Source organism: Macrotis lagotis, chromosome 1 (genome assembly GCF_037893015.1).
Source record: "Macrotis lagotis isolate mMagLag1 chromosome 1, bilby.v1.9.chrom.fasta, whole genome shotgun sequence".
Taxonomy (NCBI): Eukaryota; Metazoa; Chordata; class Mammalia; order Peramelemorphia; family Peramelidae; genus Macrotis; species Macrotis lagotis.
The window spans coordinates 842,938,289-842,960,361 of record NC_133658.1 but is presented as its reverse complement, the minus strand read 5'-3'; the positions used below and the strand labels follow the sequence as shown (position 1 = coordinate 842,960,361).

The following is a 22,073-nucleotide window of genomic DNA, read 5'->3' as shown; positions in this document are numbered from 1 at the left end:
ATTGAGCAAAGGAGCTTTCTAATTATGTTACAGCCTGTGGTTGAGACTATGGAGAAAGAAACTGCACTGGTGGACAGTCATAATTAATGGGTGCCTTTTTAAACAAGCCATGTATTGGACATGGAAAACTGCTCTTAATTGTCATAATAAGATGAAAGTATGTATACTAGTGGGAAAGAAAGGGATAAAGATACTATTTCTTTATTACAAAATGATGTCTCTGCAGTGGATAATTTTCTGTTTTCTGATATTTTGCCTTTAGGGGAGCCACCAATAAAAGCTTTTTGAAACTAACGAAAAATATTCAAAATTTCATAACCATATAAGTCATTGTTATTTTTCATTCAAGGACACTAATGACTGGACATTATAATCTTGTTTTAGGCATTTTTATTAGGATTAGTAATTTCTTCTCTATTCTGTGGTGAGGAGGAGAATTGGCAGAAGAAAATTTGAGGTTTACTATGGAGAAAATTGGGTGGAACTGTTGTAAATAAGAAGCAATTCTACCATTTGTTTCTGACTATGATAATTTATCATGTAGATTTTAATGTATTCATTTTTGCTTATTTTCTCTGTCTTAACTACCAGGAAAGCTTCTTGCTGTCACTAGGAATGAATTGTCTGAGCTTTCAGGAAGGCTTTTTTAATTCATTTGTAGGTGCTGAAAGTCTTAGCATAACATTCAAATTCTATTTCTGACTGGAATGTGATTACCTGTATTTGTTTCTCTGGTGAATCTGCTTCCTTGCTCAGGTAGAACTTTAGAGTAATACATTTTCTCTCCTTTTTTTCTGCTAACTCACAATACCTCTGAAAATAAAATCAGACTCACCCACTTAAGTTGCATATTGAATCAATGTTTTTCTGAGATTGCCTGATGGGGAAAAAATATGTTTTTATACTTCACCAGATACAACTTAGGAATCATCCTTTTCTCCCTTGAAACCAAGACAATTATCAATGTAAAACTCTCTCAATTCCACGGTGTCTGAAAATTTGAGACTTCCTGGAAAAAATATGGTCAAAGATAATAACATGATAGTGTTAGAATTAAAAGTAACTTTAGTGGTTTCTAAGTACAACCCATTGTTTTTAAGATTAAGAAAAAAAAACTTTTTCCCAAAGATGTTAAAAAATTTCCAATTTATTATCAAAAGTCAGAAAAGTCAGATGAGTAGGCACGATTTCTTCATGGGGGGCTTAAGATTGAAGTTATTAATAAATACATACTGTGTTGAAACCTATGCCATTCTACAATAATACCTTTTCCCCCCAACCCCACACTCACAGAGCATCTATCTCCTTCAAATACTAACTTGTTTGCCAGTTACAACTTCATTAGGGAAGGGACTAATTTTAGTGATCTAAAAATTTCCAAATATTTTAAGGTATTGCACAAGTATTATAATGATGAGATTATCTAGAGAACATCTTACTTCATCCAGTCCAGGAAAGGTCAAATATGGGGTTAAGAAAGAATGTTAAATCAATATAGGCTATAGCAAGGCTTATGGAGTACAAAATGAATATTTGCCTTTGGTTAGGAACAATTAAAAAGTCTCCAGATTACATATCTTTTTATATATCACCACCCATCCAAAAAAAAAAAAACAGAAAAGAAAAAACAAGGCAATAGGAACCACCTTTTCTAATTACCTGACCCCAAAATTTACAATGTACTCTAATATGGGTGTTCAGAATAAGCAAAAAGCTTAACAGAGAGAGACCCTATATGAACTGACCAATTCCCTCTGATGAGTGATCTGAATGATTTCTGGCCTTTTTGGAAATCTTTCTCAGGACATAGTAGTAAGAGTTGAAAAGAAAGGAAGAAGGACTAACTGAGCTCTATCTTCTAATCTTGAATGATGATAAGCCCTCAGTTTTGTAAGCCATCTTCATAGCCCAGATTTAGAATGGCAGGGTCCAATGTGAGTATAAAGTTAAATAAATAACTATTTATATTTTCTCAAATCTTGTGGATAATGGGATTAAATTGGGATAAATTAACCAATTTTGGAAAATAAAATTCTGATCAGTTAAACTGACTTCAAATTTCCATACTGGGCAGGCTTCTGCAAAGTGTTATTTGAAGGGAGAAACTGCACATAAAGGGGGAGGACAGAAAGAGAACAGTATTCTATTGGTTATCTTTTGAAAACCAAAGTGGTAGTTGGTAAGATATTTATAGGCATTTCCACCGAGGATGTCTTCATTCAAGGCTTAAAAGGTTAGTATCCTTTACTAGTTTGGAGAGAAGAGAAACATACTGGGAAGGGAAAAATGGAAAGTAGCACTAGTATAAAGATTTTCTAAGTTAATTTGTAAGCTGTCTAAGGGACCTTCCAATCAAATGGGAATGCAAAACAGTTTTATGGATCAAAAACAAAAAGAAATACCGTGAACAAGGAAAACAGATTAAGAGAGTGTGAGAATACACAAATTAAATCATACTTTTGTAGGAAATATCTCATACAAATTCTTATATATGATTATCTGCTTTCCACTTTGCTCTTGTTTGGTGATGCAGAATTCATCATTGCCTGACATAATTCACTGCACTTTGAGAAATACTTATTTTAGATTCTTAATATTATAGGGAATTAAAAAATGTCTCTTGGCAGCTGGAGTTTTAGGGCCTTCCTTGAATAGATTCATATCTAAAAGATACATAGATTGTCCCTGATCATATGGTTATTTCACCTATGAAATACAGATTGTTTATTGGATGGAACATTGGAAGGAAGATATTGTATTATATGTGTAAGTAAATCAGGTTGAAACTAATAGTCATGAAATATTTTTTTATTCTACAGATTACAGAAAAAAAGTGGTATTTTTAAGAACAAATTGTTGGCAAGACACTCCCTTCCAATAACATTCAGTTTCACCCCACATTCTTCCTTTTACTGGAAATTCCAAGATTAGAAGTGATGCACATCTGGATTGGTTTTCCTTTCTGCTCTGTGTATCTGATTGCTCTCTTTGGCAATCTCACTATCCTTTTTGTGATTTGTACTCAATGCAGCCTCGACCAACTAATGTTCTATTTTCTGGCCATGTTGTCAACAGTTGATTTGGGACTATCCATTTCCACCATCCCCCAAATGTTGGGAATCTTCTGGATTAACCAGAAAGAGATTAGCTTTGGGAGTTGTGTTACCCAGATGTTCTTCATTCATATCTTCACTGCTATGGAGACTTTTGTGCTAGTGACCATGGCTTTTGATCGCTATGTTGACATCTGCTACCCTCTTCAGTATACTATGATACTAACCAACAGAGTCATTGCTATCATTCTAGTAATTTTGATCCTAATTAATTTCCTTCTGATATTTCCAATGGTGTTTCTCATTCTAAGGCTGCCCTTCTGTGGGCACCATATCATCCCCCACACTTACTGTGAGCATATGGGTATTGCCCGGTTGTCTTGTGTTAATATCAAAATTAACATTGTATTTTGGATTAGTTATAGCTATGATATTTGGCAATGTGATCTTGATTACTGTCTCTTATATGAAGATTCTTTATGCTGTCTTTCACCTCCCATCCAGGGATGCTCAGCTCAGAGCTCTCAATACCTGTGGTTCCCACATCTTTGTGATATTATCCTTCTTGGGTCCTGCCCTCTTCTCTGTTCTCACTCACAGATTTGGACATAATATCCCTGGACACATTCACATCCTTTTGGCCAATCTTTATGCGGTTGTACCTCCTGCACTTAATCCTATCCTTTATGGAATCAGAACAAAACCAATTTATGAACTGGTGCTGAGACTATTTAAGAAAACCACGTTTTCATCTATGTGAAAAGAATAAATTAATTTATATTTTTCCTACCCTTTATTTGAAATGAACAAATGCTGTTATTCAGAATTTTATTAAATAGAAAGTGTAGTTAACATATATTAGAGTGATAGACAATCTAGACAAGCCATTCTAATACTATGGTTGGGCAGTGGTAAATCTGGGAATAATGAATTGATTCAGCACTAAGGAAAATGACTATCATTCCAAGATAAACTTACTAAGTTTATCATCTTATTCCATGACTTTATCATTCCTCTAATCTATATTCAGGAATCTTTCATACCTATCTTCCAGAGCAGAAATGACTGGCATACACTATGATGATTCTTCCATTGACTATAAGAAAGTTTGGCATAGTATAGTTGTTTTTTATGATTTATTTGTACATAGAACTCATCTATCTTATAATTCTTATATATAGTGTGTGTTGTTTGAATGTGGATATCAAACAATGGTTTTTAGTTACAGGGGATATTACTAATAATATAATACTCAAAGGACATGGCTAGCATTATGGATATTACTTGCCAGTGCCAAATCTCCTGTTACACCACCATTATCAGATCATTTAAATAGTCATAGAATTCAGGCCTAGAATTAATCTTGGAAATAATTTTGCCTTATGGCCTTGTTTTACAAATAAGAAAATTGAACCTGTTCTCCAAAGTCACAGCAATAGCAAGTAGCATAGCCTAATTGGAATCTAGTGCTTTTTTTCATTCATGATATATCCACCTTTCTGGACCAGTTTTCTGATTAATATAATGCATGGTTGGATGAAGTGTTCCATTATGTGCCCCCTGTTCTAAATAAATTATGCAAATCATATATATTAATTCAACATCTCCTAACATTCACTTAAAAATATAAAAGGAAATTAGACATAAACATAGGTAAGACATCATTATTTTCTGAAACTTTTTATGTCATTGAAATCCTCTAACTCTATGAGTTAATTAACTAAGTAAAAAAATCCTTCTAAAACTTCAAATTAAATGTTCATATTTTAGACTGGAAAAGGAGGAGTTGCCAAGATTCAGCTCACATATTCAAATTAAAATACTACAATATATTTCAAAGAATCACATAAGTACTAGGGATTGACAAAACAGCTCAGTATTTGACCAGTCCAAACCTAACACATAAGCTATTTCTACAATACCATCCTTAACAAGTGTCTATAAAGTTTTGTTGGGGATATTATGGAATGATATAGGCTAAAAGACTATTGTGATCCCTTATAATTTAAAATATTCTCTAGTTCTTTTAAATATAATATCTTATATTACATGGCACTCTCTATATTGAATATATGGTCTGAAGTATGAAAATCCTTATTCTTCATCTTAATAAAAGTATGTCATTTGTAGGTTTAAAAGATATAAGCAAACTAGCAGTGGAATAACAAAAAGTAAGAGTGTTGGAAAGAGTGCCATAATTCAATTTCACAAACATTTATTAAAAATCTACCACATGCTCTGTTCTAGACATAATGACTGCAAAGAAAAAATAAAAATATTCCTCAAATCATAGAGTATGACTTTTATTGATGAATACAGACTCCAAAGAAGTAAGTCAATAAGTAAAAATGAGTATGTCTAAAGAAGTGTCATGTGAATTTATCAGCACAATCAGGATAATATAAACTGTCACCTACATTAAGTGCTTAATGAAGTTATAGATTTGGATAAGTTGAATTGAAGAAGAAATAATTTTACAGGTTCATGAATCAGATAGTATATACAGAAGAGAGAATAGGAAGCTCCTTCAAATCCTCACATTTGCAGTTTTTAAAATATGGATTCCACAAACATAATAGCTGAGATATTTTCTTCTTGTTTCATTAATAACTATTTGATATCTGCTAATAGTCTGTATTTTTCTTGTCAGGTAAATACTTCATTTCCAAGTGATAGCTCTCTTCCCAGAAACCTGCTTCAAATTGATCAGGTCTATAGTTTTCAGTTTTCTTTAATAGTAAATTGAAGCAGGAGAGTAACCTGTCAAAAATAAGCAAATGTGAGGTCTCATCAAAGTAAAACATACAAATTTATATATGATGCTTTGTAGGGAGAGAAAGAAAAAGCAACAAACAAAACTCCTCCCAAAGTTTGTAGGGTTTAATACATTGAAAAGCAAAGTAGAAGTAATAGAAAAGAAGGAAAAGACATGGTTTTTCCAAGAAGATCAGAAATGGATTCTTTTGCTGCTCCAATGGAAAACATACACTAGGTGGATATTATATTCAATTTATGTTGATTCCTTTAAAAATATTACTACCTCTTGCTATGAAGAAGAGATAGAAGGGGTGCCTTAAGTAAATCACATAGGTTGTGTTTTTGATCATACTTATTCTCAAACCTTTATTCCTCATCTTTCCCTGACCAGAATGTGATTACTATAAAACCAATTTCATTTATCCAGTTCCTCTCTATCTTTAAATTCTAATTTGATAAATCTTCTTCCAATAACACATACTTGACTACATGAATCTCAAATTAATATGCATCCTGCTGAATTCAAAGCAATTTAAGGTCTGGAAGATCAAATGGAAAGGGATTTTAATTGAAAAGTAGTTGAGTGGAATAATGCTGTCCACATACAGTTCTTAAACAAGACAAAAAGAAACTGATACAACATATAGGAATGTTAATAATGGTTGTAGGAAGTAAATATGATCTCTGGCAATTAATACATTGTCTGACAGATAGAGGTTTCTCAATAAATATTAGTTAATTGATGATTGAAATCATAAAGATTTGATGTGTCAAAACATATCATTAGACTGTAGAAATAAAAATTATACCTCATTTCAAATTGACTGAAAGGGGTATTGAAAATGTTATTGAAAATGAAGAAGATATTAATGCATCTGTGTGTTAATTTCATTAAATCAAAACAGTTCAGAGACAAGCATTGTGCTGAGGAATAGAGGAGAAATGAAGTTTATATATATGTGTGTGTGTGTGTGTGTGTGTGTGTGTGTGTGAGAGAGAGAGAGAGAGAGAGAGAGAGAGAGAGAGAGAGAGAGAGTGAGAGAATATGTTACCATCTTCCAGGTTAACTAAAGAAGCTGTTGAATGAAAATTTCCTGAAATAAACTGGAAAGTTTAGACATATGCATAGTATATTTATTATGGGGGGACTTAAATTATCCAGACATTGTGACCATGGAAATAAGAGCAGCCAACACATTTTTGTTTTCTGTTGATGATAATTTAATCTTTCAGAAGGTGGAGGAAGTAATGAAAGACTGTTATTCTGGACCTAATTCTTACCAACACAGAGGAGCTGGTTGAAGAAATAGAAATGAAAAAAAACAACAGCAGAAGCACACCTTTGTAAAATACTAATCTTATCCTCTAGTTTCAATGGAAGGAAAAGCTAATTTTGCAGTTGTTGTTCAGTTGTTTCTGTCATGAGAGACTGTTCATGACATTATTTGAAGTTTTCTTGGCAAAGATACTGGACTGGTTTGACACTTCCTTCTCAAGGTCACTTTACAGATAAGGAAACTGAGGCAAATGGATTGAGTGATGACCAGTGTCACAAGTATCTGAAACCAAATTTGAACTCATGAAGATGAGTCTTCCTTACTCCAGGACTGGTGTTCTATATCTAATTATGGTACCTAGATGTCATATGTCAGGTATAGTGAGAAACAAAAATATTCATTTTATAAAATTAAATTATTAGTTAAGCTCAAATATAGAAGAGACTTTGATGATGATTTCTTATCCATAAGTTCATAGGACACCCTTCTGCAATATGGAGTCTTAGCATGAAGAGGTTCAGTGATAAGGTCAGCGTGAAAGGGAACACAGTGTCTAATGAATATTGCATCATGTGAAAATGTTTGAAAGGGCCCTTAATTCATGAGGAGTGGTAAAAGATGAATTCCTTTGGGAAGAAGAAAAAATAAGACTGAAATTACTCAAGAAATGTATCAAAGAAATCAGTACAGATGACAACATGAATAATAAATGGAATTTAGAATAGTCAAATGTAAAGTCTTGTGAAATTGTAATAAGTTCTTTGCAACCCTCAGCTTGTGATAAAGGAAATTCTTCAAATTTATCTCTGATCTTATTGGTATAGATTATTCCATTATTATGTAGATAACTGCTCATCTATATTTTTGCATCCTGTGATTCTTATCTTCTTTACTTTTTTTCAAGACATATTCTATCGGGCGGCTAGCTGGTACAGTGGATAAATCACTGGCCCTGGAGTCAGGAGTACCTGGGTTCAAATCTGGGCTGTGTGGACTTGGGCAAGCCACTTAACTCCATTTGCCTTGCAAAAAAAACCCTAAAAAAAAGGATTCTATCCAACATGCTAGAGTCCTTCCCTTTGTTCTCTTAAAATCATAGAGATACAAGTTTAGCAGTAAAGCAATTAATCTGTTTATCTGGGTTTGAGGACAAAATTTCAGAAGCATAAGGTGTGAGCAGTCCCAGTCTCTGCTCTCATTAATGCCTACTTTGTATATGACTATGTTCCATTTAGTTTTATAACTTTTGATATTATAGTAATAATAGCTAGTATTTATATAGCACCTACTCTATGAGAGGCACTGTGCTAAGCACTTTACAAATATTAACTCATATAATCCTCACAACAACCCTGTGAGGTAGGGACTATTATTATCTCTCATTTTCAATGAAGTAAACTCAGGAAAGGACAGGTGGATAGTATAGTGGGTAGAGCATCAAGTCAAAAGACAAGAAAATCTGAATTCAAATCTGGCATTAGACATTTACTAGCTGGGAAAGTCAATTCATCCCTTTAGCCTGAGTTTCTTCAACTGTTAAATGAGCTGAGGAGAAAGTAGCAAACCACTTCAGTATCTGTCTGAAATGATTAAATAAAACAAAAAAAAAAAAGAAAAGAAAAGAGAACTTGTACAATTTGCACAAAGTCATACAGCTAACAAATATGAGATAGAATCTGATCTCAGGTTTTGATGACTAGATGCAATACTCTATTCACTGTGCCATTGAATTGCTTCAATACTATTATGTTGTTAAATTATTCTATAATATTATTTAGTTCTCACTTTATTGAAATACAACAACATAGTTTTCCATGACTTAGACGATTATCAATTTTCCTATTCTTATAAAAGTGCCTAAGTATATTTGGAAATATTTTCCATGTTCTGTCTATATTTAATTGTCTCTACTAGAATTCTAATTCATTAAGGAACTGTGACTGGTAATTTAATACTAGTTATGCTTTTGATTTCATATTTTGACTTTAGAATATTGAGATAGATCTACTACATTACTATAATATTTCTATTTTGTGTCAGGCTTTGTAGCATCCTCATTAATTGCCATTTATAATTTCACATAAATTAATAACTATTACATATCTCTATTTTCTTTTTTAACATAATGTATCAAAATATTTACATCTTTTTTTTAGATTCATTTGATATTCAATTTCTCAGATACTATTATGTGACACCTCTTTTATTTGAAATTAGTTTATCTAATTTGGACCGACTTTTTAATATTATTTGCTTTTGTCCACTTGTATGAAATATATTTAGGGGAACCAATGCTTTGATATATCATGTTTCATGTTACATTCCACATTTTTTAATTTTAAAAAAGAACAGTCATTTATTTATTTTAGATTCATTTCCCCCCTTGATAGTTCATGTTGAATAGAGTTGTATAACCTAATTTTCTATGCTATTTTAGCTATTCAACCTAGTAAGTCAAAATTTACATTTCACTTTTCAGTTTTTTTAACTTGAATCTTAGTTTTCCTTTTACATTGAACCATATTTTTATTATATTTTCAGAAGATGGGATGGGGGATTGGACTGTAAGCAATCCATTAAGTCTTTCATCTTTTTCAGGAAACAATGATTTCTCTCTCATCATATTAAATTTGGATCAATGTATACCATAGAAACAATGTAAAGACTGTCAAATTGCCTTCTGTTGGGAGGTGGGGGGAGGGAAGAAAGATTAGGGGAAAATTATAAAACTCAAAATAATAAAATCTTTTTTTAAAAAATGAAAAAGCCTGTGGTTAGGTGGCACAGTGGATAGAGCACCAGGCCTAGAGTCAGAAGTACCTGAGTTCTAATCCTAGCTGTGCGCCTTGGGCAAGCCACTTAACTTAACCCCATTGTCTTGCAAAAAACCCCTTAAAAACAAAAAAAAATCAAAAAAAAAATGAAAAGAATAGAAGTGTATTTCTATTAGGACAGAAGAGGGGAAGGTACTTTGTGACTATGAGGCAATGCTGTTTATCAGTCAATCAAGCAATAAATCAATCAACCTTTGTAGTTTGATTGATAGTATTTTAAACTTATGAAGCAATAAAGTAATCAATTAATCAACCTTTGATTAATGGTAATCTTACTGATAGTACTCTGATTGATAATACTTCTATCAGGTCAGATAAAAGGAGTATGTACAAGACAGAATTAAAGCAATAAATACATAAAAAGGAGAAAGTTAGGCAATAGTGGATTATTAACACCAGGTGAAGAGGCACAAAGACTTATTATAGTAGAGGGAAAGAAAGGAGGATGTTAACACTGAGTAAATTCCGTTTAATAGATTTGACCCAGAAAGGGAATGAGTTATATTCCCACTTGGGTTTAAAAATTCATCCTACTCCATAGGGAAGTGGGGGTGGGGAGGGAAAGAAAAGACAAGAAGGGACTGAATAAAAGGGGAAATAAAGTTAAAATTTAAAAGAAAACTTAAATGGGAAAGGGAGTAAAACATTGGTGCCAGGAATAAGAGAAAAGGAAAGAGAAAAGTATAACTAGAGAAAGATGGCATTGAGGGAAATGAAGAATTAGAAATCTTAATTGTAAATGTGAATGGGATTCATCTCATATAAAACAGAAGTTGATAGTAGAATGAATTAAAAATGAGAGTCCTGCAGTATGTCGTTTACAAGAAACATATTTGAAGCAGAGAAATACACATAGGGTAAAGATAGAAGACTGGAGCATAATATATTATGCTTCAATCAAAGGAAAAAAACAGGGATAGCAATCCTGATCTCAGACAAAGCAAAAGCAAAAATAGATCATAATAAAAGGGATAAGGAAGGAAACAACAATTTCTTAAAATGCATCAAAGGCAATAAAGGTATATCATTATTAACCATGCATGTACCTAGTGGTATAACATCCAAACTCTTAGAGGATAAGCTGAGTGAATTACACAGAGACATAGACAACAAAACTTTAATAGTGGGAGTCCTTAGCCTCCCTCTCTCAGAACTAGATAAATCTAACCACAAAGTGAACAAGAAGGAAGTTAAGAAGGTGAATAAAATCTTAGAAAACTTAGATATGATAGGTCTGTGGAGAAAACAATGGGAATAGAAAAGAATATACATTTTTCTCTACAATACATGGAACCTATTCTAAAAGTGACCGTGTGTTAGGTCATAAAAACCTTACAATCAAACATAGAAAGACATAAATAATAGATGCATACTTTTTAGATCAAGATGCATGGAAAATAGCATGTAATGAAGGACCATGGAAGGATAAACCAAAAATTAATTGGAAATTAAATAACTTAATTTTAAAGAATGAGTGGATCATACAACAAGTCATAAAAATAATCAATTGTTTCATCAAAAAAAGGATAAAAACAAGATATCATAGCAAAATTTATGGGATGCACCCAAAGTAGTTTTGGGGAGAAATTTTAAATCTCTAAATGCTCATAATAAAATAGAGGGGAACAAAGATCAATGAATTGGGTATGCAATTTTAAAAATCCTAGAAAAATGGGGCAGCTTGGTGGCTCACTGGATAGAGCCCTGGCCTTGGAGTCACAAGGACTTGAGTTCAAATCTGGCCTCAGATATTTAATAATGACGTAGCTCTGTGGCCTTCAGCAAGCCACTGAACCCCATTGCTTTACAAAAACCTTTAAAAAAAAAGCTAGAAAAGCACAAGTTAAAGATCCTCACTTGAATTCCAAATTAGAAATTCTGAAAGTCAAGGGAGAGATTAATAAAATTGAAGGCAAGAAAACCATTTATCTAATAAATAAAACTAAGAGTTTTATGAAAAAACTAACAAAATAGAGAAACTTTGGTTAATCTGATTTTTAAAAAGAAAGAAAACCAGATTACTAGTATTGAAAATGAAAAGAGTAAATTAACCACCAAAGAGAAGGAATTTTTAAGTGATAATTTGTAACTAATGTACCAAACTGTATGCCAAGAAATTTGATAATCTGAGTGAAATAGATGAGCATTTACAAAAATACAATTTACTCAAAGTAACAGAAGAGGAAATGAAATACGAACCCCATTTCAGAAAAAGAAATTGAAGAAACCACAAACAAATGCCCTAAAAATGTTACTAGATCCAGATGGATTTACAACTGAATTTTAACAAATATTTAAGGAACAATTAATTCTAATTCTTCATAAATTTTTTAAATAGGAGTTCTGCCAGATTTATGACACCAATATGATGCTGATACCTAAACAAGGAAGAACTGAAACAGAAAAAGAAAATTATAAACCAATTTCCCTAATGAACATTGATGCAAAAATCTTAAATAAAATTTTAGTAAAGAGATTACAGGAAATTATTACTAGAATAATACATTATGCTCAAGTAAGATTTATTCCAGGTAGGCAGAGATGATCCAAAATTAGGAAAAGACTCAACATAATTGAACATATCAATAACAAAACAAAGAGAAATTGTATGATGTCCTCAATAGATCCTGAAAAAGTCTTTGACAAAATAAATCCATTGCTATTAAAAAAAATTAGAAAGTGTAGGAATAAAGGAGTTTTCCTCAAAAATAATAAACAGTATCTGTCTAAAATCATAAATAAATATTATATATAATAGGAATGAACTAGAAGCAGTTCAATAAGATCTGAGGTAAAATAAGATATTCATAATCATCATTACTATTCAATATAGTATTAGAAATGTTAGCTTTAGCAATGAGAAGAAAAGAAATTGGAGGAATCAGAATTGACAAGGAGGAAGCAAAGCTTTCATTCTTTGCAAATGATATGATGGTACATTTTGACAACCCAAGCAAATCATCTAAAAAACTACTTGAAACAATTAACAAATTCAGCAAAGTAGCAAGAAATAAAATAAAATCACATAAATCTTCAGCATTCATATAATATAATATATATATATATATATATACATATGTAAACAAAGTCCAAGAGCAAGAGATAGAAAGAGAAATTTCATTTAACATAACTGCAAATAACACAAAATACTTGGGAATCTACCTCCCAAGACAAACCCAGAAACTGTATGAACATGATTATAGAACACTTCTCCCACCAAAAAAGTCAGATCTAAACAATTGGAAAAATGTAAATTATTCTTGATTAGATCAAGCTAATACAATAAAAATTGCAATTCTTATAATTAATTATTCAATGCCATAGCAACCAAACTACCAAATCACTATTTTGCTGAGCTAGAAAAAATAGCAACAAAATTCTTCTGGAGCAACAAAAGTTCAAGAATATCAAGCAAACTGATGAAAAAAAGGGGGAAAGAAGGTGGCCATATTCTACAGATCTAAAACTTTACTATAAAGTGGCAGTTACCAAAACTACCACTGGTTAAGAAATAGAGCAATGGATCAGTGAATTAGGAAAGGTTCAAAAGAAATACTGATAAAGGAGTACAGTGATCTACTGTTTTTTAAACCCAAAGACATAAGATAAGAACTCACTATTTGTCAAAAATTATTAGGGAAAACTTGAAGTTAGGTTGACAAAAACTAGATATAGACTAAATAAATAAATAGTATAATGGGTACAAATAAATATTAAATACTAAATAAAGTACTAAATGAAATAATGGGTATAAAATTTAGAAATAAAGTGCAAAACCATAGCCCAGTTAACAGACCAAGAAATACTCTTATCTGTCAGATCTATGGAAAGGGGAGCCAAGCAAGAACTAGAGTACATTATAAATTTCAAATAATGGATGATTTTGACTATATTAAATTAAAATGTTTTTTGCAATAGTAAAACAAATAATATCTAAATTAGAAGTAAAATAAAACTGGGAAGCAATCATCACAGTGAGGGGTTCTGATAAAGGTCTCATTTCCTGAATATATAGAGAATTGTATCAAAGGCTTCAAGGTTTCAACTCATTCCCCAATTGATATATGATCAAAGGATATGTACAGTTTTCAAAAGAAGAAATTAAGCTTTATATAATGATATAAAAATGCTCCAAATCATTATTGATTTCAGAAATGCAAATTAAAACTATGAGTTTCCATCTCACACTTAGCAGATTGACAAAGATGACAAAAAGGAAAACAATCAATAGTGGAGAGGTTGGAGGATTTGGACATTGAAGGATTGGGATATTAATGCAGTGCTGGTAGAATTGCGAACTGATCCATCCATTCTGGAGAACAATATGGAATTATGCCCAAAGAGCAATAAAACTGATCATACTCTTTGACCCAGCAATACCAGTACTAGTCTTATATCCAGAAGAAATCATTTTAAAAAATGAGAAAAGCCCCACATCTTCCAATATATTCATAGCAACACTTGTTGTAATGTCAGAGAATTAGAAATTCAGGGGATGTTCATAAATTGTGGAATGGTTGATCAAGTTATGGCATATGAATGGTAGGGAGTAGTAAAGTTCTATAAGAAACCATGAATGGTTGGACTCTAGAGAAGCAAGGAATGAATTACCAGGAACCGATGCTGAGTGAAGAGAGCAGAACCAGAAGAACAATGTACACATTAACAATAACATTGTGAATTGATCAACCTTGATGGATACAGTTCCTCTTATCAATTTAGACAGCTAGGACAACACTAGGAGACCAGCTATGGAAAATGCTGTCATTATGCAGAGAAACAAAAGCAAAACAAAACAAAACAAAATGCTACAGAATCTGAATGAACACTGCATTCACTTTTTAAATTTTTCTATTATGTATTTCTTTCCTGTTTTGTGGTTTTCTTTCTTTTCCCTTAATCCTAATTCTTCAGACCAAGAAATGACTAATCTGTAAACATGTTAAATGCAAATTTTATATAACAGTCACCAGACTGTTCACCACTGAGGGGATGGGAATAAGAAAGGAAGGTAGAAGGAAATTATGTAATGTAAAAATGTGCACATGCATGTGAATGAATGTTGAAAAACTTTCATAACATGGAACAGGAAAAATAAAATATGTTAAAAATGCATAAATAAATAAAGAGTCTGCATTAGCATTTTCTTGATTAATTTAACACATAAATAATCATTGTGAAAGCATGGTATGACCCACATGGAAGAAAGGGTAGGCAAAAGTCAAAAAAACAAGAACGGGGGAGTGGGAAATAAACGAGAAGGGCAGGTATATTATGACAAAGGTGAGTAATCAAAAACAAAACAAAACCAGTGAAAAAGAATAAAAAACAATAGAAAAGCTTGAATCCAAGGTAGTAAATCTCACTAAAGATACAAAATAAATTAGGAATGCAAATACAAAAAAGTGAAATATAATTTGAAAAGATTAATTAAAAAACCAATAACAATCAAAGAACACATAATCTTCATACAAGCATAGAATATTGATCTTGAAGGCTGGATGCATGGAGAAAACTTAGTGTAATTGCTCCAAAAGAATAAATCAAAACTATTCCACACTATAACACAAGAAAACTTCCCAGAACTTCTGAACATAGAACATAAAGTTCCAAATCAATTATTCAGGAGATGAAAAAATTATCTTAAAAAATAAAACAACAGTTCAAACTGTACAATTTTCTCTTTACTTAAGTCCCTTGATCGCTTATTAAAACTGATTGTGCTTTACTAATTGTGCCTGTTGTGTTCACAACAGATTCATGTTACACAATCTGTAACTGGGCCCATACAGCTTCTAACCAGGAATTTTTATATCTTTCTAATTAATTAGCTATCCTATTTGCCATAGTAACTGTTCCAAACCTTTTCCTTAAAATGTCCTAAGATTAACCACCCCAACCCTGTTAAGGAAATTGCCTCATATTTTACTAATAAATATTGAAGTCATTTGCTCACTTTTTTTCTTCCCTTTAACTCATATTGCCCAGTTATCTTCTGCTACTGTCTTCTCTGAAATCCTTATTCCCTCTATCACTTCATTCCATCTTGTCTCTAACAGAAGATTGCCCTATCTCACTTCAATCTCTGTTTACTGGCTACTTCTTTATTGGTTAAAATATGTCCAATTTGCTTCCAGACTCCAAAATCTCTCACTTTATCCATCAATCCATACATCCATCAATCACTATACTATATTTATGGCTCAATTCTTTCAGATGGTTGGTCAATGACCAATTCCTTCCCTCTTACTTTTCTCTTAAATCTCTACAATTGGACTTCTGACTTTATCATTCAACTGATACTACTCCATCTAAAGTTACCAATGATTTTGTCAATGCAACATTTAATTCTCTTCTCTCTAATTCTCATCATTCCTGAATTCCTTAAAACTTTTTGACACTATTGATTATCCTCTTATCCTTCAAACTCTCTTCTCTTTAGTTTTCAAAACATCAATGTCTTCTGATTCCCCACCTCCTGATCTGACCGCTTGTTTTCAATCTCTATCCAAATCATACCTGCTGGCCATTGGTATCCCAAAGCCTCTATCCTGAATCATGCTCACTTCTCTCTCTATTCTATTTCATTTAAGAATCTCATTATCTTACAAGGATTTCATTGTCACTTCTACACTAATAATTTTCAAATCTACTTATCCTACTCTAGTCTCATATCTCCAACTTCCTATTAGATACCTAGAAAGAGATAGATTGTAGATGTCTTAAACTAAACATAAAACATTATCTTTTCCCCTCAAATCCTTCTCCCTTCTTAACTTCCCTATAAACATCAAGGAAAACACCAAGCGTTTAATCATCTGTGTTTGCAACCCAGATGTCATTAATATCTCACTCTACTCAATTTTTCTACTACTAAAATGCCTTCCTTTATATTTTTTCATTATTGATACTTTTGATCTTTTGCTCTTCCAAATGGATTTTGTTTTTATTTATTTCTAAGTAAAATAAACTTATGATACGTTAGCTGAGATGGCTATACACACACACACACACACACACATATGTATTAGTTTAGGTAAAATTGTCATTTTTTATTATTTTGACTTCACCTACCCATCAATAACTAATATTTAATATTTAAATTTTATTTTATTTATATAAAAAGATTTTAAAATAATTTTTTCACAGAATTCCTGGGTTTGTTTTAGCATATTTGGGACCATGTATTTTATATTGTCTAAAAGTATTTTAAATGGGGTATCTCTTACTATCTTTTCCGCCAGGGTTCTGTGCTTTTATATAGGAATGATGATTTGTGTGGATTTACTGCTATTTTATTTTACTGAAATTATTATTTTAACTATTATAATTTAAGTTCTTTGAGGGCAATGACCAGCTTTCCTTTAACTATTTGCATCTCCAGAGCTTAGGATAGTATCTGGTTCATAATAGGTGTTTAATAGATGTTTAAACTGAATTAGTGTATGGTAAGGGTTGTGTGGAACACTGAGTATAAACAGCAGATCTGTCATCTCTTTCTTGACTCTGAAAGAAAAATATTTTTTGTGATTTAAGTCCAAGATTTAGCTTTCTGATCTCAAGTGGAAACTATACCAGCATTTAATCTGTCTGTCTCATTCAATTGATTCTGGATCCTTAGAAAACTTGTTTTTCATTATTTCCTAATGGGTCTCTTGTCCCCAGTATTTATCTAAGAGAGTTGATGGAACTATGTTATTTCACTTAATCTATATTGCCTTGTAGCTCAGTTATTACATGGTCTTCCTCTCCTTTGATCTCTCCATAATCTTACTTTCCCTCTGATTCCAGATATTATTGCATTCTTTCTTACTTGCTTTCTTAACATTTTTGTGAACCTATCTGGAAGTATCCTGAAATGCTATTTCCAACCCATCCATATGATATATTGACCCCCTCACAATAGGACCTTTATGACTGTGCATACCTTACTATCTAAGATCAACTTTGGTATGGTCCAGGACAATATGTCCAATATTCTATTTTCTTCCAATGTGATTATATAATTTGCTAGAGTAATAACATTTAAAATAATGTCTTTTCTTCCACGATTAATACATCACTATTCACCAATAAATGGAGGATTAATTTCACTGGAATTGGAAATAATAGACAAACTATGGTCTAGAGGCAGTGTAGAAGAAAATGTCTCTAGTTATCAATAAATCCCATTAACTTATAGGGAATATATGACCACAAAAGCATTCTCCTTTCCTTGTCATTATTTCTGTGTCCAGGGACTAAAAATATTGAAGTCAAGAACACTGAAGACACAGGGGATCCTCATTATGTAAATTTTTAGGCAGGAAAGAATGAAAGAAAGCATTTCAATATCAATATAAACCTTTCCCAGTTGTGCAGAAAAATCAAAGAGAAGTCAGAGATGTGAGAGCCATAGAATCCTTTCCCTGGGAGAGTATTACTCATTCTCAAAGCAGCTGGTAAGTCTATTTCTTACTAGTTTAGAGATTTAAGAAGATTCAGGTTACCAAAGGTACTAACTTTAAAGAAAGAAAAAATAAAGACAAGTATCTGAATCATAGGAACTAAACTATTATTCCATAAGAAGGATAAGCTAGGGTCTACACAGATTGAGAGAAGATGATGCCTATTATTATCTGACTTATTAATGAGATAATCTTTGTAGAAATGTGGAGGTCTAGGTCATAAATAAGGAATCAGACAAAGAAAGGCTAGAGGAAGAAACCAAAGGCGGGGGGGGGGGGGGGGGGGCTTGGAAGTGTAGTGAATCATGGTAAATTCTTTACAGTTGAGTTAGTGAGTGACTGTATCTGGAGATAAGAATGTGATCTCTGTGGGGCAGAGATTCAGCAGATGGGTGGACTAAGGGAATGAGTTAGAAAAAGAAATATAACTGAGAATAGGAACACAATGGTTCTACAATAAAACTTTCCCAACCCTGCACTTAAAGAGCAGAGATCTCCTTCAAATCCTATCTTGTTCACCAGTACCAAAATCATTAGCACAGGGGCTAAATCGAGGAAACTAAAAATTTCCTAATATTCCAAATTTCTTGGATGGCCTAAAGAAATGAGACTATCCAGACAATATCTTACTTCTGCCATTTCAGAAAAGGGCCTCTGAATGAAGATAAGAGGGAAAATTAAATTAGTGGTCAGTCACAGGAAGGCTTATGGAAGAGAAAATGAATGCTCCTTTTAGTTAGGAACAATTAAAAAGGTTCCAGGTTTACACTTCTTATGAAAGAATTAAATTAAAAGAGCAATGGGAGTCACCTTTTCTTACCACTGAGAAAAAAAATTTCACGTATTACTTTTCTAATATGGAAGATCATAGGAAGCAAGGAGCTCATCAGAGAGAGACCCTTTGTGAACTGACCAGTTCCTTCTGTAATGAATGATATGAAAAATTTCAGGTTGCCTTTGTGGAAAACTCATTTGCCTCAGGAGATTAGGTGACAAAAAAGGAGGGAGTGATTAGACTCTGGCTTCTAATCAAGCCTTCTGCATAGCCCAGATTTAGAATGGTAGGGTCCATATGACTTAAATAAATATTTGCGTTTGCTCTCTTTTCTCTTCTAAATGATTCAAACTTGCTAGAGAATGGGATCAAAAATCCATTTTGCCCCAATTGAGAAAAATGAAATCCTGATCAACTAAACCAGTTTTAAATTTCCACAGTTAGGTTGGATGCGGCAAAGTGTAATTTAAAGTGAGAAAATAAAAGAAAATTTAATTTTTAAAAAATTTTAAAAAAGGGGAGAAAATGCAGATGAAGTGTAGAGAATTCTTCTGCTTTATGATCTGAAAAATTCTTAGACTATGATAAAGTAAGACATTTACAGACATTAACCCCAAGGATGTCTTTATTCAATGTTGATAAGAATAGTATGCTTTCTTTACTAGATTGAAGAGAAGAGAAAAAATGGAAAGCAACAAAAGCATGAAGATTAGCTAAATTTCATCGTAGTTTATTAAGTTGTCTAAGGGACCTTCCTCCAATTAAATGGGAATATTAAACAATTTTGGAACCCCCCAAAAATATGGATGCAGTGAGCAGGGAAAATAGTTTTAAAGAATCTGAAATCATATAGTTTGAATCACACTTTAATAGGAAATCTCTCACAGAAAAATCTTATATATAATTATTTCCATTCCTCCTTAATCTTGTTCAGTGAATGCAGAATTCAACATTATTCAGAGACATAAAATTATTCAGAGATAACCCATTCTATTTGGGGAAATTTTAATTCTTAGAGAAAAAATATTTTTCCTTATAGAGAATCAAAAACTCTCCCTAACAGAATCAGAACAAAACAGATCCATGAAGTGGTACAGAAACTATTTAAACAAGCCTGGTTTTCATTCATGTGGCATGAAAAAATTAAATTAATATTTTTTCAGTACTTTATCTGAAATGAACAATCAAAATTATTCAGAGAGAACCCACTCCACCTTGGGAAATTTTAATCCTTAGGAAAAAATATTTTCCTTAAGGAGAATCAAAAAATGTCTCTAACAGAATGAGATTTTAGGTCCCTATTTGAATAGATTCAAATGGTGCTCTTGCCTAATAGATAAACAGATTGTGTTTGCTGATCATCTGGTTATTTCACCTTTTGAACTATAGGTTGTTGGTTAGCAGAACATTTCCAGAAAGATAATAAGCAGATACCATCTGTATAATCTCATCATGTTTGAAATAATACTCATGAAATATTTTTTTATTCCCAAGATTGCAGAATAAAAAAGAAAAAAGTGGCATTCTAAAGAGCTAATGCTTGGCAAGATGAACCCTTCCAATGACACACAGTTTCACCCATTGTTCTTCCTTTTACTGGGAATTCCAGGATTAGAAGAGATGCACATCTGGATTGGCTTTCCTTTCTTCTCTGTGTATCTGATTGCTCTCTTTGGAAACCTCACAATCCTTTTTGTGATTCATGCTGAACGCAGCCTCCACCAACCAATGTTCTATTTTCTAGCCATGTTGTCAACAATTGACTTGGGCTTATCCACTTCCACCATCCCCAAAATGTTGGGAATCTTCTGGCTTAACCAGAGAGAGATTAGCTTTGGGAGTTGTGTTACCCAGATGTTCTTCATTCATATCTTCACTGTTATGGAGACTTTTGTGCTTGTGACCATGGCTTTTGATCGTTATGTGGCCATCTGCCATCCCCTTCGATATAATATGATACTGACCAACAGAACCATTGGTATCATTCTATCACTTTTGATCCTGATTAACTTTCTTCTGATATTTCCAATGGTGTTTCTCATCTGGAGGCTACCCTTCTGTGGGCACCATATCATCCCTCATACCTACTGTGAACATATGGGTATTGCCCGGTTGTCTTGTGCTAACATTAAAATTAATATTGTATTTGGATTAGTTATAATAGCTATGACATTTGGTGATGTGTTCTTTATTGTCCTCTCTTATATGAAGATTCTCCATGCTGTCTTTCACCTCCCATCCAGGGATGCTCAACTCAAAGCTCTCAATACCTGTGGCTCTCACATCTTTGTGATCTTATCTTTTTTTGTCCCAGCCCTTTTCTCTGTTCTCACTCACAGATTTGGACACAATATTCCCAGATACATCCACATTATCCTAGCCAATCTTTACGTGGTTGTACCTCCTGCACTTAATCCTATCATCTATGGAATCAGAACAAAACAAATTCGTGAACTGGTGCTGAGACTATTTAAGCAATCCTGGTTTTCATCTGTGTGATATGTTTTTCTGTGTTTTACCTCAAATGAATAAATAAAATTATTCAGAATTTTATTAAATTGAAAACATTTTTATAAATTTAACAGTAATAGACTATATAAAAAATGCCATTCTAATTCTATTGTTAGTGGTAAAATTTGGGAATGATGAACTCATTCAGCCCTATGGAAAAGAGCTATCAAAAAAGAAACCTATCACTAACTGGTTAAGTCTCTAAATTTATTGAGCTTGTTATCTTATTACTTTACTTTTCCAATTCTCTGATCTATATTATTTATTTACCCATCTTGCTGAGCAGGAATGATGGGTATACACCATAATTATTCATTCATTGGTTAAAATTATAGTTGCCATAGTATAAGTTTTTTAATGATTTCTTTGTATACAGAAGTTTTATATCTTATAAATCATATGTATATATATATATATAT

At 32.4% G+C, this 22,073-nt stretch overlaps 1 protein-coding gene and 1 pseudogene across 1 annotated transcript; both read left to right on the top strand.

Annotated features, from left to right (window-relative positions):
* The first annotated feature begins 1,919 nt into the window (after positions 1-1,919).
* On the top strand, positions 1,920-3,813 carry LOC141507950 (olfactory receptor 52E8-like; annotated as a pseudogene).
* Positions 3,814-20,691: 16,878 nt separating this feature from the next.
* LOC141507942 (olfactory receptor 52E8-like) lies at positions 20,692-21,642 on the top strand. The gene has a single exon (XM_074216139.1). The coding sequence runs from the start codon at positions 20,692-20,694 to the stop codon at positions 21,640-21,642; it is 951 nt and encodes a 316-aa protein (XP_074072240.1).
* The last annotated feature ends 431 nt before the right edge of the window (positions 21,643-22,073 follow it).

Coding starts and splice junctions, on each gene's coding strand:
- LOC141507942 (XM_074216139.1), top strand. CDS start 20,692: ATGAACCCTTCCAATGACACACAGTTTCACCCATTGTTCTTCCTTTTA.